The following is a 16,335-nucleotide window of genomic DNA, read 5'->3' as shown; positions in this document are numbered from 1 at the left end:
ACCTGAACCTTCTAACAAACACAATTAAGCACAGTTTAAAAAACATGTAAATCAACCGTGGTCTCCCCATGGGTTTACTCAGAAAAAAAAGGAGGGAAAACAGCTCTCTGGGGGAGTGTTGGGAGTAACAAGAAAACAAGCTCCCTCTACAAAATCCCTCTCTGTAGTTGTCAGTGTTTTCCCCCTGGACCACTTTTTGAATCATAAACATCTTAACAGGGCCTGCCTCCCGCGGGAGCCCCTGAGAGTTTCCTACAAGCAGGCTCAGGAGCTGCGCTCTTATTGCATCCAGGTGGCCATGGTAAAAAGCGCTGGCCTACCATAAATGTCCCATAAAATGCAAGTGGCACCTCCAGAGGTGGATAGGGTCACTGCACCTGTCTGTGGACTGAGACTCGATGTTTCCTCTTCCGACTCCACTCTCACGCTCCCGCACTCCTGTCTTGACACTTTGTTTCTCTCTTTTATTGTCTATCATTTATTTTGATTACTATAATAATAAAAGAATGAGACGTTCTGTGTTGCTGGCCTCCAAAATAACACTATTGATATTGTATATCAAATGATACGTGTACAGATTTGTGGCGTTTTTATAGCATATTGCTAAATCCATAGCATGTGTCCAGTGGTGAGTGGTCCATGGGGACCAGCATCCTTCTGGTCAGGTTTAATTGGCCTTCATGCCTGGACATGGGGCCACGTCGCTTTGATCTCACTTAAAAGGAGCTAATTGATCTCTGTGTTCAGGCCACTTTGTGGTGTCCTAAAGGAGAGAAAAAAACGGACAAATGCAGCACAATTTTTTTCTAAGGAAATTTAGGAAATTCCCTATAGGCTTAGAGAAAAAGGACTATCAAAATTGTATTACTGACACCAAAATTATTATTAATAAATGTATAACCAATACATTTTAAAATAATAATAATATAATATATTATAAAATGATTATTATTATCACTATCAGTATTATTATTATTATTATCAACAATAAAATATTATGTTAACATTCATCGACAAATGTAATAATAACAATAACAACAAAAACAAAAACTGCAATAATAATGATAACATTGTTAACATTTATATTATTATTTAAAGTTTAGTATAAAAGAATCACTAAATTAACAAATGTGCTGAATATAAATGTGTTAATTATAATATCAAAATTTTACCACTAACAATGACTAATAAATGTATAATAATAATAATAATAATAATAATAATAATAATAATACTTTAAACGTTTAGTATTAAATCACTACTAAATAAAAAACATGCTGTTTATAATATTAATAAAATCAATTTTATTGTTGTTATTAATATAAATTATTATTATTAAGGGTTTAGTATTAAAAATGCTAAATTAACAAATTTGCTTTTTTATAAATGTGTTTATTATAACAATGCAATTTTATAACTAACAATGGATATTAAATGTATAATAATAATAATAAACAATAATATTATTATAAACTTTAGTATTAAAACACCACTAAATCATAAACATGCTGATTAGAAATGTTGATTATATTATTAGTAATATCAAATTTTATTGTTGTTATTAATATTAATTATTATTATTATTATTATTATTAATGAAGGTTTAGTATTAAAAACGCTGAATTAACAAATGAGCTGTTTTTTAAAATGTTGAATATAATGTCAAAATTTGATCACTAACAATGATTATTAAATAAATAAATAATAATAATAATAAGCAATAATAATTATTTAAAAGGTTTAGTAGTAAAAACGTTGATTAAAAACTTAACTTGCTTGTTAAAAATGTGTTGAATATACAGTCAAAATTGTATCACTAACAATGAATAATAAATGAGTAATAATAATAATAATTTTAATAATAATAATAATTAATAAACAAACAATAATTATTATTATTTTAAAGGTTTAGTTTTAAAAACACTAAATGTATGTTTATAAATGTGTTCATAACATTAAAAATGTTATCACTACAAATTAATAATGTATAATAATAATAATAAATAATAATAATAATAATAATAATTGTTTTAAAAGTTTGGTATTAAACCACCACTAAATCAAAAATGCTAATTAGAAATGTTGATTATATTATAATTAATATAAAATATTATTGTTGTTATTATTAATATAAATTATTATTATTAAAGGTTTAGTATTTAAAATTTGATATAACATCAACATTTTTATCACTAACAATGATTAATAAATGTATAATAATAACAACAACAACTATTAATAACAATCAATAATAATAACTTTTTTAAAGGTTTAATATTAAAAAACATAAAATTAATAAATGTGCTGTTTATAAATGTGTTGAATATAACGTCAAAAACTAATCACTAACAATGATTAATTAATGTTTAAAAATAATAATACTATCATAAAAGTTTAGTATTAAAACTCCACTAAATCAACAAACATGCTGATTATAAATGATTATAATGTTAGTAATATCAAATTCTCATCACTAACAATCAAATGATCAATACACGTATGAATAATAATAATAATAATAATAATAATAATGTTTACCATTTAAAAAGGAACACCTAAATCAATAAGCTTCAAGCTGCATTCGCCACTGCTGTACTTTAAAGAAAAAAAAAAAGGAAATGAAATGAAAATTCAGACAAGACCAAGGGAAAATGATTGGAATGATGAGAAAGAATGGGGAAAACATGAAAGTTAAACTTCTAGACTTAGACAAAGGTAGGATATGGGCTTTTGGTGGGGGCAAGTGTGTGGGACAGAACAGGGGAATGGAAAAAAAGAAAGAGAGATCACCTCACGCCTGAGCCCATTGCTCCTCAATTACTCTAATGTGCCTCAGATGGCTGAAGTACTCTGACAGAGAGAGAGAAAGAGTCCTTGCACTTGCTTTGCTCTTTGATATCACTCTTTGCTCTGTGCCAGATCCAGACGTGATGGTTTACGTCTCCCCCTCGAGTCCAGTTTGAGCTTGTTAAAGGAGAAGTGCAGTGAAGACCACACGCTTCAATCTCCCTCTACTTCACTTCTCCTGCAACAGCATGCTCTCTTAACCTCCAGATGATGTCATCAACACAGAAAAGTATGGAAATAAATGTGCACATGCTTTATAGCTTGTCACAATAACTCTTGTTATAGGTGATTGGCAAAATAAGAGTGTACGGATGTGTGTTGAGCAAAGAATTACGCAATCATTTAGGACTCAAATCAGTCCGTACGTACCTAACTTTCTGTTCAATCTTAGCCATTTACGGAAGATTTTTTTTGTTAAATACATGTATATACAGTCAAGCCCGAAATTATTCAAACCCCTGGCAAATTCTGACTTAAAGTTACTTTTATTCAACCAGCAAGTTTTTTTTTTTTTGACGGGAAATGACACAGGCTTCTCCCCAAAGATAATAAGATGAAGTACAAGAAGCATCATTGTGGGAAAAAATATTTCTCAGCTTTTATTTACATTTGAACAAAAAGTGGCATGTCCAAAATTATTCATACCCTTTGCAAACTGTCACAGTCTATGGGAAAATCCAAAGTTCTATACCATTCCAAATAGCCCAAGCTGTTCTAAAGCATCCTAATTACCCTGATTCATTGGGAACAGCTGTTTTAATCAACTCAACAGGTGAAAAACAGAAGCTCTCTGCTGTTGGTTTGTGGACAGTCATGGCTAAGACAAAGGAGCTCACTGAGGACCTGCGGCTGCGCATTGTGGCTGCTCACAAGTCAGAAAAGGGCTGTAAGACCATATCTAAATGTTTTGAAGTTCCAGTGGCTACAGTGCAAAACATTATTAAAAAATACAAGACGTTCCGCACTGTGAAAAATCTCAGAGGATGTGGTCGGAAGCCAAAAGTGACACCTGTGCTGGCCAGGAGGATAGTGAGAGAGGTAAAAAAGAATCCAATGATCACCACCAAGGTCATCCTGATGAATCTGGGCTCTGCTGGTGGAAACATCTCAAGGCAGACAGTCCAACGGATACTGCACACCGCTGGGTTCCACGGACGCAGACCAAGGAGGACACCACTTCTCCAGATAAGGCACACAAAAGCCCACTTGGCCTTTGCAAATGCTCATCTGGACAAAGAAGAAGACTTCTGTTCTTCTGTTTTATGGTCAGATGAAACAAAAATCGAATTGTTTGGCCACAATGATGTAGCCTTCATTTGGCATAAAAAAGGAGAAGCCTTCAACCCTAAGAACACCATCCCTACTTTCAAACATGGTGGTGGGAACCTAATGTTTTGGGGGTTATTTTTCATCCAGTGGACCAGGGAACCTAATCACAGTAAACGGGACCATGAAAAAGGAGCAATACATCAAAATTCTCAACAACAACATCAGGCAGTCAGCAGAGAAATTTGGCCTTGGGCACCAGTGGACATTTCAGCACAACAACGACCCAAAACAAACAGCAAAAGTGGTGAAGAAATGGTCAGCAGACAAAAACATTAACGTTTTGCAGTGGCCCAGCCAGAGTCCTGACTTAAATCCAATTGAGAATCTGTGGAGGGAGCTAAAGATCAGGGTGATGGCAAAGAAACCCTCCAAAAAGAGCTGGAGCTCATCGCTAAAGATGAATGGGCAAAAATACCAGTGGAGACATGCAAAAAGCTGGTCAGCAACACCCACACCTGCAGCCACCTATCAGGACTCCTACACTATATTGCCAAAAGTATTTCTAAGTATTTCCCTTCTAATGAACAGGTTTGACTAATTTAGTAATTTCCATGAGTACAAATCTTTATGTTTAAGCATGTAATGATATTCTAGGGGATTGTGTGATTCTAATTTTACAGCAACGACTTTGACAGGACCTCCTTTGTGTATAAGGCTAGGTTAAAAAATCTCAGAAGAACACCTCTGGTGTGACTTTAAATGCAGACCTTGAGCCAAAAACTCATCACCAAACACCAATGACTTGTACATACACTATATGGACAAAAGTATTGGGCACCCCTTCTTTAGAACAGAAAAAGGCACTTCTAAAACTGGCAACAAAGATGGAAACAATTAATGTATTTATAAATTGTATTTTCATCTCTGTTTCAACCATTTTGGAAGTGTCAAAAATGACTGTACCCATAGTTATAAGTCATTGCTTTGTCATATTAGAATAGATAAGGGTCCTGTCAAAGTTGTTGCTATCAAATTAGAAGAACACAATCCCCTAGAATATCATTATATGCTTAAACATTAGGATTTGTATCCATGGAAATTACTACAGTAGTCAAACCTGTTCATAGAACGGGGTGCCCCAATACTTTTGGCAATATAGTGTTCATATACACGCTGATCTCAGTCTCTCATCGTCCGGTCTACCTTTCACTTTGTTAGACTACCAGACTACCTACCTGCTTATGCTTACCTTCAGCTCTTCCACCGCTCCTGTGATCCTGAACTCCACAGCTGACACATCCTGGCAAACCTGCAAGACAACAATCATCAGACTGATCAGCTAAGAACTCACAAACTGTTTACACTGAATGTTACTTACCTGCTTCCAGTCATTTACACCCATCATCAACATCTGTTCAATAAACTTACCTGTTTTGACAATTTACCTCGGTTTCCGGCTCAATCTGTGACATCAATATTATTAGGGGTAAGATGCAGGGTTCGAAATTAACTTTTTTGATCACCAGCCAAAGTGGCTGGTAACTTTCTGAAGTTACCAGCCAATCAGAATTTCCATTAGACAAAATTTTACGTGGTGAAAATTAGGGGTGCAACGGTTTAAAAAAAAATAAAAGTAAAGAAATACGAATAATCTATCTAACTAGAAGCAACAGCAAAAATAAATACAATAGATTAAAGATGCAATAAAATAAACTGATTTTTCGGGGGTTTTTTTTAAGTAGGTCTAACATTAGTTTTTAGGTACAGAAACTATGCCGGGGCCCACCTCCTTTTTGGGTCAATTATTCAAAGGCCCCCCTATGCCTGACATTTCCTCTAAAGGTGTTTATTTTTAAACTTTTTTTATTAACCAAAACATTTGTTTTGCCTTTTTATTCTTCTAATGCATGTTATAAAAAACCTCAAACAAACAAACTTTAAATTAAAACTATACTTTTGAATTTAAAAGAAAACCCTCTGCTTAGTTCTAACTTTTTAACATGTACAGATTTAAATCTCCTGAATTCTTTAATTCAGAGATTCTTTACAACTTCAGAGTATTTTTTAAGCATTTAAGCATTCATTATAAAACTCACAGGACAATCATTTTGACAACTACGGAAATGCTTTAAAATTTCACGCAAAAGTACTAAAGAGCCCCGAAAGCATGAATAGTTTGTGAATCAATAGCTGACTTATGCGTGCCTAGACTCTGATATACAAGAGTGTCATACATTACGCGCGAGTTCGTTAGTAGCCTACAATTACTCTGATCGTACCTTTACATTAGCGCGGTCGAGGGTTTGTTTCATGCAGCCAAGAGATGAAGTAGAGACTTATATGTAGGTTTTTGCGAGCGGGAGTGGGGCAAAACATAAATGTCGCGGGCGGGAGCAGGACGAAATAGCACGTTCTGAGGCGCGGGTTTGCGCGCTTCGGATGAGCGCACACACAGATCTTCTCACTTCTCACTGCGCGCGCGTGTTTGCGTCTTATGGCTCTTAAATGTTAAAAAACTGGGAAAGCTTAAATGAGTTTAGTTTAAATCCAGATAGCAATGTGTGCAGTTCCGGTATCACCTGCACACGAGCGCTATCAGCACCCGGGAGACGACGGAATAATGACTGCTCATATTACAGCATGCGGCACTCGGGGGGACAAACGACCCAGAGCGTCTCTGACATGATTTGCATGATTGGCTCAAGCATCACCGGCCAAACTGGCTGGTAAGTTTTCATCAATACCCGCCAAAATGATTTTCAACCCGCATTTGGCGGGTTGGCGGGTGTTAGTTTCGAACCCTGGTAAGATGGCCTCTGAATAATTTAACATTTAGTGTCATGACAGCTAAATTAATAACTGTTTCTTTCACTGGCTGATGCATTATCATTCTTCACATGCTAAACTTCTAAATCTAAATATATTAAAATGTAAAAGCGACTGCACATTGTTTCTTAAAATTATTATCTTAGAAAAGAAATAGATTGTTAAAAATATGAACTGCACACTTCTATTAATTTCTCATGTTATTTGGACAGCGCGCACCTGTTACCTGTAGAAAAGTTAATGCACGCTAAAGGTGCTTCACGATGCCATAGAAGAACCTTTTTTGTCTAAATGGTTCCTTAAAGAACCTTTAACATCTAAAGAACCTTTCTGTTTCACAAAAGGTTCTTTGTTGCAAAATAAGGTTCTTTAGATTATAAAAAGGTAAGAAAGAGATTGTTCTTTAAAGAACCTTTGACTGAATAGTTCTTTGAGGAACTAAAAATGGTGTAAAAAGAGTTTAGTAGGGTTGCGGTGATCAATCGATTCGTAGATCGATTCTGAGATTTTCTGAATGGATGGCAATTCTCTGAAATAAATTTTGAGCTCAGTTTTTAACCACACATCCTTGTCCCGCTCCCTTTTTAAATAGCTAATAGCACTTTGTTTATATCACAGCTTGGGCCTGAGCCGTTGAGCTAGGTAAAGCCACATTTAACCCTGTATGACAGCATCTCATCCATATCGCATTATCTATATAATATGTGTTCTGTAAAGAATTCAAATGACTTTGATACGTTTTGTGGTCTGTGCCAACTTGTCTCTGGACTGGATCAGACTGTATGCATGCTGCGGCGGTTTGTGTGACAACATGAAACCAGACTTAATTCGTAAAAGGAATACATATTTACACTGTCTGAATCGCTCCCTATCCCCTTTATAGTGCATACGTGCCATTCACCATACAGAAAATATTAAAGCCAAAACCTCAGCGTCTATTTATAGTGTAGGAGGCAGGGTGATGTCATCTAAATCAATGATCCATATTGTCCAACACTTTCTCACTCCCAACTCGTCACATATGTGACCACAAAACCAGTCATAAGGTTAAATTTGACAAAACTGAGATTCATACATCATATGAAATCTCAATAAATAAGCTTTCTATTGATGTATGGCTTGTTAGGATAGGACAATATTTGACCGAGATACATCTATTTGAAATCAGAAATCTGAGGATGCAAAAGAATCAAAAACACTCAGAAAATCACCTTTAAAGTTGTCCAAATTAGGTTCTTAACAATGCATATTACAATTCAAAAATTACATTTTGATATGTTTACAGTAGGAATTTTACAAAAAATCTTCATGGAACATGAACTTTACTTAATTTCTTAATGATTTTTGGCATAAAAGAAAAATCAAAAATTTTGACAAATGCAATGTATTTTTGGCTATTGCTACAAATATACCCCAGCGACTTAAGACTGGTTTTGTGGTCCAGGGTCACATATTAACACTTGGTCAGGACCCCTCGGCACTTTTTGTCCTCCATTGCTTTTAGTTGTTTGCATTATGTGTCACATTTAATGGTTTTGCATGCATTTGGAAAAATAGAAATCTTTACAAATTTCCATATCATTTATAAAATGTGATATGTTGCTTCAGCACATATCACATTCAAAAAGACACTCCTGACCTCATTTAACTGGATGCATTCATTCACTAGACACACAAGAGCCAAAGCTCGTAAAGCTGACACAACGCTTCTTATGGCGGCAATTTTTTAATTTGTGCACAGACTGCATACAGGATGAACTGTGCGGAGGATAAAGATGGTAATCGTATCTCTTCCTTTTAGAAATCAATCGTTTTGCATGGGTAGACTTGGGATATTAATACTTTTTAAAATAAATTGTGACTGTAGTTGTATCTGCCTGTTATATCCTGTGTTTTATACTGACAAATGGTTAGGTTTAGGGGCAGGGGTTGGGTTTTTCCAGTCTAAATTCATCTCTAATGTAATCATGCCCACAAGGAGCTCTGCTTTTCAAATTTTAAACATCCATGTGAGACGAGCACACATGTAGCCTAGGTAAATGCCCACATCACCTCCGTAAACAAATGTGAACATTCATCTAGTTCATTCCGCTACTTTTCGTTTCTGGAAGAAGACAACCTGAGAGGAATAAGCCAGAATTTACCTCAGAAGAAGAATGCGATGCGAAAATTATAGTTACGCCGCATTTCATTGCAAGTAACGGAGCTGAAACGAGGGAAACAGAAATTCGTTTAATTACTCATTACTGAAAAAACTCAAGTTTTGCAGTAAACGGTTGAACTGTTTGCACTACAAACCAGCGTGTTCACAATTAACATAATACATTAAAATAATATTGTACGACACACCAATTTGTAATATCTCACAGCAAAATAGCTGGACACGGATGAGACTGGACCCATAAAATTTACAAATGGCCAACTTCTATCGCGATGCATTCGGAAAATCTCAAAATCGATTCAGAATCAGTTCTCAATTTGCACTGCATCGATTTATCGTCATAACCCTATTTCTTTACCCTGGAAATCCAGAGGTCTCGCGAGAGCACAATTTGAATTGTCTCTGCAAGACACTCTGGCATCGAGCAATGATGCACGTTACTGCATTACGTAAGCAGTTCTGGGAACCAATCAAATCGGTGTATCTGATGTAGGCGGGCCAGAGGCGAGCTAAACTTATGACGACAGCGCTGCGACGTCCGGAATCATTTAGTAAACATTGAAAGATGACTACAGATGAACACCAGTTGTTTGAAACGGCTTTGGCCGCTACAATGAACGAATTAGACTTGGCTTTTCATATAAAAGAGGAACAGAAAACAGAAAACCGCGCTCGAATCGTTCCTTTGCAAGAAGGACGTTTTTGCTGTTTTGCCGACTGGATACGGCAAGAGTTTAATCTATCAGTTCACACCATTTATTGTTGTGGTTGGTCGTGGCGTTATCCAATTGCATGTAGTGAGAGTTTCAAATGCATGCTTGGTGCCGCCCCTCGAGTTAGGTCCTTTTCATTGCTCGATGCCAGACCCTTAATCTTAATAGATTAGGGTCTGGATTTTTTCCAGGCTACTTTTTCTTAGTATTTGAACAAACTCACTATATTCCATGAGAAGAACATCACAATCATTTCCACAAGTGTTTGTCACCTCATTGTAGTACTATGAATGTCTAACACACATTGCAGTCTCCACTGGTGCAATACATGAGGAGTTTAGCCTGTGTTTTATCAAAGGTTTAGACTCTGTAAATTTCATTATGTAGGTTCCTCCTCAGAGACTCTGTCTATCCAAATGCATGAAAGACCCATCACGAGATTCCAGCTTATTCTCATGGACAAGTTTCCATGTATTCACGTATGTCTTACTTTGTATGTGAGTGTCTGTGAAAAGAAAAGAGAGACTAACAAGGTTGAATCCACGTGCCCAGCGATGGATGGCTCCCTCTGCTCTTCTCTACATTGGAAGCAGATGACTATATCAGCGGCCTACAAAAACACAGCCCTGTCCGTTCATGCACACAGACTCTGACAAACCTCTCATCTCTCTCCATCTCCTATGAAATAGAAAAATACAGAATAATACAAAAAACAGAAACCAATTCATCCTGAAGGTGCATAGCTCATTGATCAACTAGATCTAGAAACATATGAAGAGTTTGCTTTCTAATTATAAGTATAAAGATAAATAGACTAGCTGAGAATAGTTCCCCTTCAAATTTCATGCCAAACCAATTCCCTTCAAACACACATGGATTAAACACACTAAAGGCTCTGACCAATGAGAGAGCCAGTCCTTTTCGTTTTACAGTGCGGTCTCAGGATATTATGATTATTTTCCCTATCATAAAGCCATAGCAAGGCTGAAAGTAAAACCATGTGAGGTGGTTGTTTGAAGACGCAGTGATGCTGTGAGTGGGAGTTGTGATTCTGAGATAGAGAACTAATATTTAGCCCCATCTGGAGGTGAGGGTCCATGGTGAGGTGATCAGAGACTCAGGACGGGCCCCTGATCACTTGTAAGGGGACAAATAATGAAAACCTGGCTTTTCCTGCAATAGAGTAAAATTTTACAGTATACAGTGCCTTGCGAAATTATTCATACCCCTTCATTTTTTTCACATTTTGTTATGTTGCTGCCTTACGTTAAACTACTTTAAATTACTTTTTTCCCACATAAATCTACACTCCCTACTCCATAATGGCAAAGCAAAAAGGTTTTTAACATTTGTGCAAAATTATTAAAAATAAAAAACTGAAAAGATCCCGTTGCATAAGTATTCATACCCTTTTCTGGGACACTCGAAATTTAGCTCAGGAGCATTCATATTGCTTCTGGATGTTACTACACTTTGAGTGGAGTTAAACTGTGGCAAATTCATTTGAATGAGTATGATTTAGAAAGGCACACACCTCTCAGAAAAGGTCTAACAGCTGAAAATGCATATCAGAGCAAAAACCAAGTCCTGAGGTCAAGATAACTGCCTGTAGAGCTCAGTGACAGACTTGCGTTAAGGCAATGATCTAGAGAAGAGTTCAGAAAAAAATCTGCTGCATTGAAGGTTCACAGAAGCATTATCCATAATGGAAGACGATTGGAACAACTAGGACTCTAGAAAATGTCTGCCAGCCCCCATCCAAGCTGACAGAGCTGGAGAGGTGAAAAGGTGAGGCAAAGAATGGCAGATAATTGCCAAATGCAGATGTGCAAAGCTTGTCACATCATACCCAAAAAGACTTGAGGCTGTAAAGGTGCTTCAACTATGTACTGAGTTAAGGGAATGAATACTTATGCAATGTACTTTTTTCAGTGTTTTATTTTTAATAAATTTGTAAAATTTGCAAATCTGGTTTTTGCTTTGTCATTATTATGGTGTATGGAGTGTAAATTGATGTGGGGAAAAACTAATTTCAAGCAGTTTAACATAATGCTGCAACAAAACAAAATGTGAAAAAAATGAAGGGGTATGAATACTTTTGCAAGGCACTGTACAGTCAGAAAAAAGGTACAAAACTGTCACTGGGGCAGAACATTTTTATAAGGCTAATATGTACACTATAGGTACTAATGTACTTTTAAAGCACCTTTAATGTACTAACATACAGTCGTGGCCAAAAGTTTTGAGAATAACATAAATATTGGAAATTGGAAAAGTTGCTGCTTAAGTTTTTATAATAGCAATTTGCATATACTCCAGAATGTTATGAAGAGTGATCAGATGAATTGCATAGTCCTTCTTTGCCATGAAAATTAACTTAATCCCGAAAAAAAACTTTCCACTGCATTGTTAAGAAGGCTTCAGGGCATCCAAGAAAGTCCAGCAAGCGCCAGGATGGTCTCCTAAAGAGGATTCAGCTGCGGGATCGGAGTGCCACCAGTGCAGAGCTTGCTCAGGAATGGCAGCAGGCAGGTGTGAGCGCATCTGCACGCACAGTGAGGCCAAGACTTTTGGAAGATGGCCTGGTGTCAAGAAGGGCAGCAAAGAAGCCACTTCTCTCCAAACATCAGGGACAGATTGATCTTCTGCAAAAAGTATGGCGAATGGACTGCTGAGGACTGGGGCAAAGTCATATTCTGTGATAAAGCCTCTTTCCGATTGTTTGGGGCATCTGGAAAAAGGCTTGTCCGGAGAAGAAAAGGTGAGCGCTACCATCAGTCCTGTGTCATGCCAACAGTAAAGCATCCTGAGACCATTCATGTGTGGGGTTGCTTCTCATCCAAGGGAGTGGGCTCACTCACAATTTTTCCCAAAAACTCAGCCAATGAATAAAGTATGGTACCAAAACACCCTCCAACAGCAACTTCTTCCAACAATCCAACAACAGTTTGGTGAAGAACTATGCATTTTCCAGCACGATGGAGCACCGTGCCATGAGGCAAAAGTGATAACTAAGTGGCTCAGGGACCAAAACATTGACATTTTGGGTCCATGGCCTGGAAACTCCCCAGATCTTAAAACTTGTGGTCAATCCTCAAGAGGCGGGAGGACAAACAAAAACCCACTAATTCTGACAAACTCCAAGAAGTGATTATGAAAGAATGGGTTGCTATCAGTCAGGATTTGGCCCAGAAGTTGATTGAGAGCATGCCCAGTCGAATTGCAGAGGTCCTGAAAAAGAAGGGCCAACACTGCAAATACTGACTCTTTGCATAAATGTCATGTAATTGTCGATAAAAGCCTTTGAAACGTATGAAGTGCTTGTAATTATATTTCAGTACATCACAGAAACAACTGAAACAAAGATCTAAAAGCAGTTGAGCAGCAAACTTTGTGAAAACTAATATTTGTGTCATTCTCAAAACTTTTGGCCACGACTGTATATCCTTTAAGTCATAAAACACTTATTTACTTGACATGTGAATGGATTAACTAAATGCTTTACCTGTTCAAAGGAGTGTGAAGCGAGTTGATGTGAAGGACAGCCGTGAGAGCATCCTGTCCCAGTGCCTGGGATGTCTAAACGGGCCAGTGAGACAGAACCTGAGCTCTGGTGCAGCACCTGTGTGTCTCTACTGGTGCTGCTGCTGTGTGTTACTGACAGCATCAACACACCAGTGACTCTGACACCCACACACTCTAGAAACCCCTATTGGCCTGTCTGGGGAAAAGTAAAAGAGCAAGACTGACACGAACAAAGAAAGCAAAAATGCATCATGTGGCCATGAATCATCTGGGAAAGCAAAAAGTCATTAAATATAGTTTTATTTATTTATTTTCTGTAAAATTAAACACAAATGCAAGGCACTATGGGATTAATGGAGCTTGATGGGCTGTAATGTTGTGCCAGGGGATGTTTTTTGAAGCATAAAGTATGACACGAGTTACTAGAAATCAGACTGAATACAGCATAAAAAAGCACTGTCCACATACAATTACTGAATTAAAACCCTTGTGGCAACAAACCTAAACTAACCCATCCGGCACTTGAAATTAATCTACATTCACATTTAGCAGACACTTTTATCCAAAGCAATTTAGAGAGTGCTAGTGTTACAGGGGCCAAGTTTTTAAAATAATAAACAAAAGAAAACAAGTAGACAGAATAGAAATAGAATAGAAAATTCTAGTATTAGAGGGTCATTTTTTAATAAATAATAAAAACCAAGTAGATAGAAATAGAATATAACTTGCTAGTGTAAGAGGGTCAAGTTTAAAAAAAATAAATAAATAAAAAATAACAAGTAGATATAATACAAACAGAATAGAAAATGCTAGTGTTAGAGGATCATTTATAATAAATAAAAATAAAACAAGTAGACAGAACAGAAATAAAATAGAAAATTCTTGTGTTAGAGGGTATTTTTTTAACAAATAATAAAAACAAGTAGATAGAATAGAAATAGAATATAAATTGCTAGTGTTAGAGGGTCAAGTTTTTTTAAATAATAAAGAAAAGAAAACAAGTAGACATAATAGAAATAGAAAATAAATTGCTATTGTTAGAGGGTCAAGTTTTTAAAAAATAATAAATAGAAAATAACAAGTAGATATAATAGAAATAGAATAGAAAATGCTAGTGTTAGAGGATCATTTTTGAAAAATAAAACAAGTAGACGGAATATAAATACAATAGAGAGTGCTAGTGTTAGAGGGTCAAGTTATTTTAAATAATAAATAAAAAAATAACAAGTAGATAGAATAGAAATAGAATAGAAAATGCTAGTATAAGAGGATCATTTTTAACTAAAAAGAAAACAAGTAGAAAGAGCAGAAATAGAATAGAAAATGCTAGTGTTGGGTAATTTTTAGAAAATAAAAGAAAACAAGTAGATAGAATAGATATAGAATAGAGATTGCTAGTGTTAGAGTCAATGTTTTTTTTAACTAAAAAGAAAACAAGTAGATTGAATAGAAATAGAATGGAAAATGCTAGTGTTAGAGGGTCATTTAAAAAAAATAAAAGAACAAGTTGATAGAATAGAAATAGAACTGTGTGTGCTAGTGTTAGAGAGTCAATTGTTTTTTAAACTAAAAAGAAAACAAGTAGATAGAACAGAAATAGAATTGTGTGTGCTAGTGTTAGAGGGAGTTCTTACTGAAAGTACAATGTCAAATGCAAAAAAAAAAAAAAAAAAATCACACTAGGGCTTTTAAATTTTTTTTATTATTATTTTGTTTTTTTTTTTAGATTTTTTGGTAATTTCCTATTAATGTACAATTTGAGTGTAGTTACTGTCTCTTAAAAATCAAAAATGAAAAAGAAATCAAATAAAATGAGACTGTTTTAAATCTGTTTTTCTGTTTTAAGGCTGTTTTTATGGCAACACCAATAAAAATCTTTACTATTAAAAAATTGTAAAAAAAAATTTCCCTGAGAACATTTATTAATGTAAAAGTTGAAGTCAGAACGAAACAGTGATTACAACCCATTTCAAATATTCAATAAGAAAAATATACAAAGGAGGTCATGATTTTTATCTATTTGAGTTGCTCACGAACAGTCTTTATATGGCACAAGGATGGAGGGTAACCAATGAGACCAGGAAGAAGAAATCAAGTGTGTATAAACGCTAATCTTTGGATTCTGAATTAGATGACAAAACAAAGTCTCACTACACTGTTTGATTCCTTATACCAGTGTTAATAATGAATCTCCACTCTTTAGAGTCACTGGGTCCATGTAAAGGCTGCAGCGCTGTGTTCAGTGTTGAAACAATAGTTGTACTGTAAAACAAAGAGAAAACAAAAAGCATGACTTTGGCAATTCAACAGCGTTTACAATGATATTAACAATAATTTTTCCCTCTTTTCTAGACTGAAAGCAGCATAAAGTTCACCACTGCATGCAATAGAAACCATTGCACTTCAGTCTTCCAGCCCTCTCCAAATGCCTTTAATTTCTATTTTTGCCTACTAAATGGCGCCCCCTTGTGGACCAAAAACACAGCTACTAAATCATGAAGGTAAAGTCAAGCACATTAACAAACTGCCTCCCACAATACACAAAATCTCATGACTTGTCACATATTTAAGCTTATAACTCATCTAATACAGTTATTACATTTAGAGGCCCTGACTTTACAGTCAAACCAAAAATTATTTAGACACCAGATATTTTTTTTACTAGTGGGTGCAGGACACTATAGTTCACTAATGGAAGTGAGAATAGCAAAATAAAGTAAACTGTGACATATTATACCCAAAAATTCTTCATACAGTGGACTACCAGTAAAACTGATACAAATTTGGGATCAAACATCTGACACTTTGACCTGACCATGTTTTGTTACACACCTTTTCTTTCGAAAGTTATCTGACATTATCAAGATGAATTTATACTGACACAGTTTAACTCTTAGTTCTTGTCTTATTGTATTACCATTTTCTAAACTATAGCGAATAAACTGTGATAATGTGAGAAATGTTGAAGGTGTCGGAATAAATTTTGGTCTGAAG

General features: G+C 35.6%; 1 protein-coding gene across 1 annotated transcript in view; it reads right to left on the bottom strand.

Annotated features, from left to right (window-relative positions):
* Positions 1–14,752: 14,752 nt before the first annotated feature.
* Positions 14,753–16,335, bottom strand: part of mvb12bb (multivesicular body subunit 12Bb) — a 76,512-nt gene continuing 74,929 nt past the window's right edge. The window contains exon 10 of the mRNA XM_073819770.1: positions 14,753–15,603. Within this exon, the coding sequence (XP_073675871.1) occupies positions 15,547–15,603 (57 nt within the window). The 3' untranslated portion in view covers positions 14,753–15,546. The remainder of the gene's footprint in view (positions 15,604–16,335) is intronic.

This window comes from Garra rufa, chromosome 15 (assembly GCF_049309525.1).
Source record: "Garra rufa chromosome 15, GarRuf1.0, whole genome shotgun sequence".
NCBI classification, from domain to species: domain Eukaryota; kingdom Metazoa; phylum Chordata; class Actinopteri; order Cypriniformes; family Cyprinidae; genus Garra; species Garra rufa.
The sequence above is the reverse complement of the archived record's forward strand: the minus strand, read 5'-3'. Positions and strand labels throughout refer to the sequence as shown.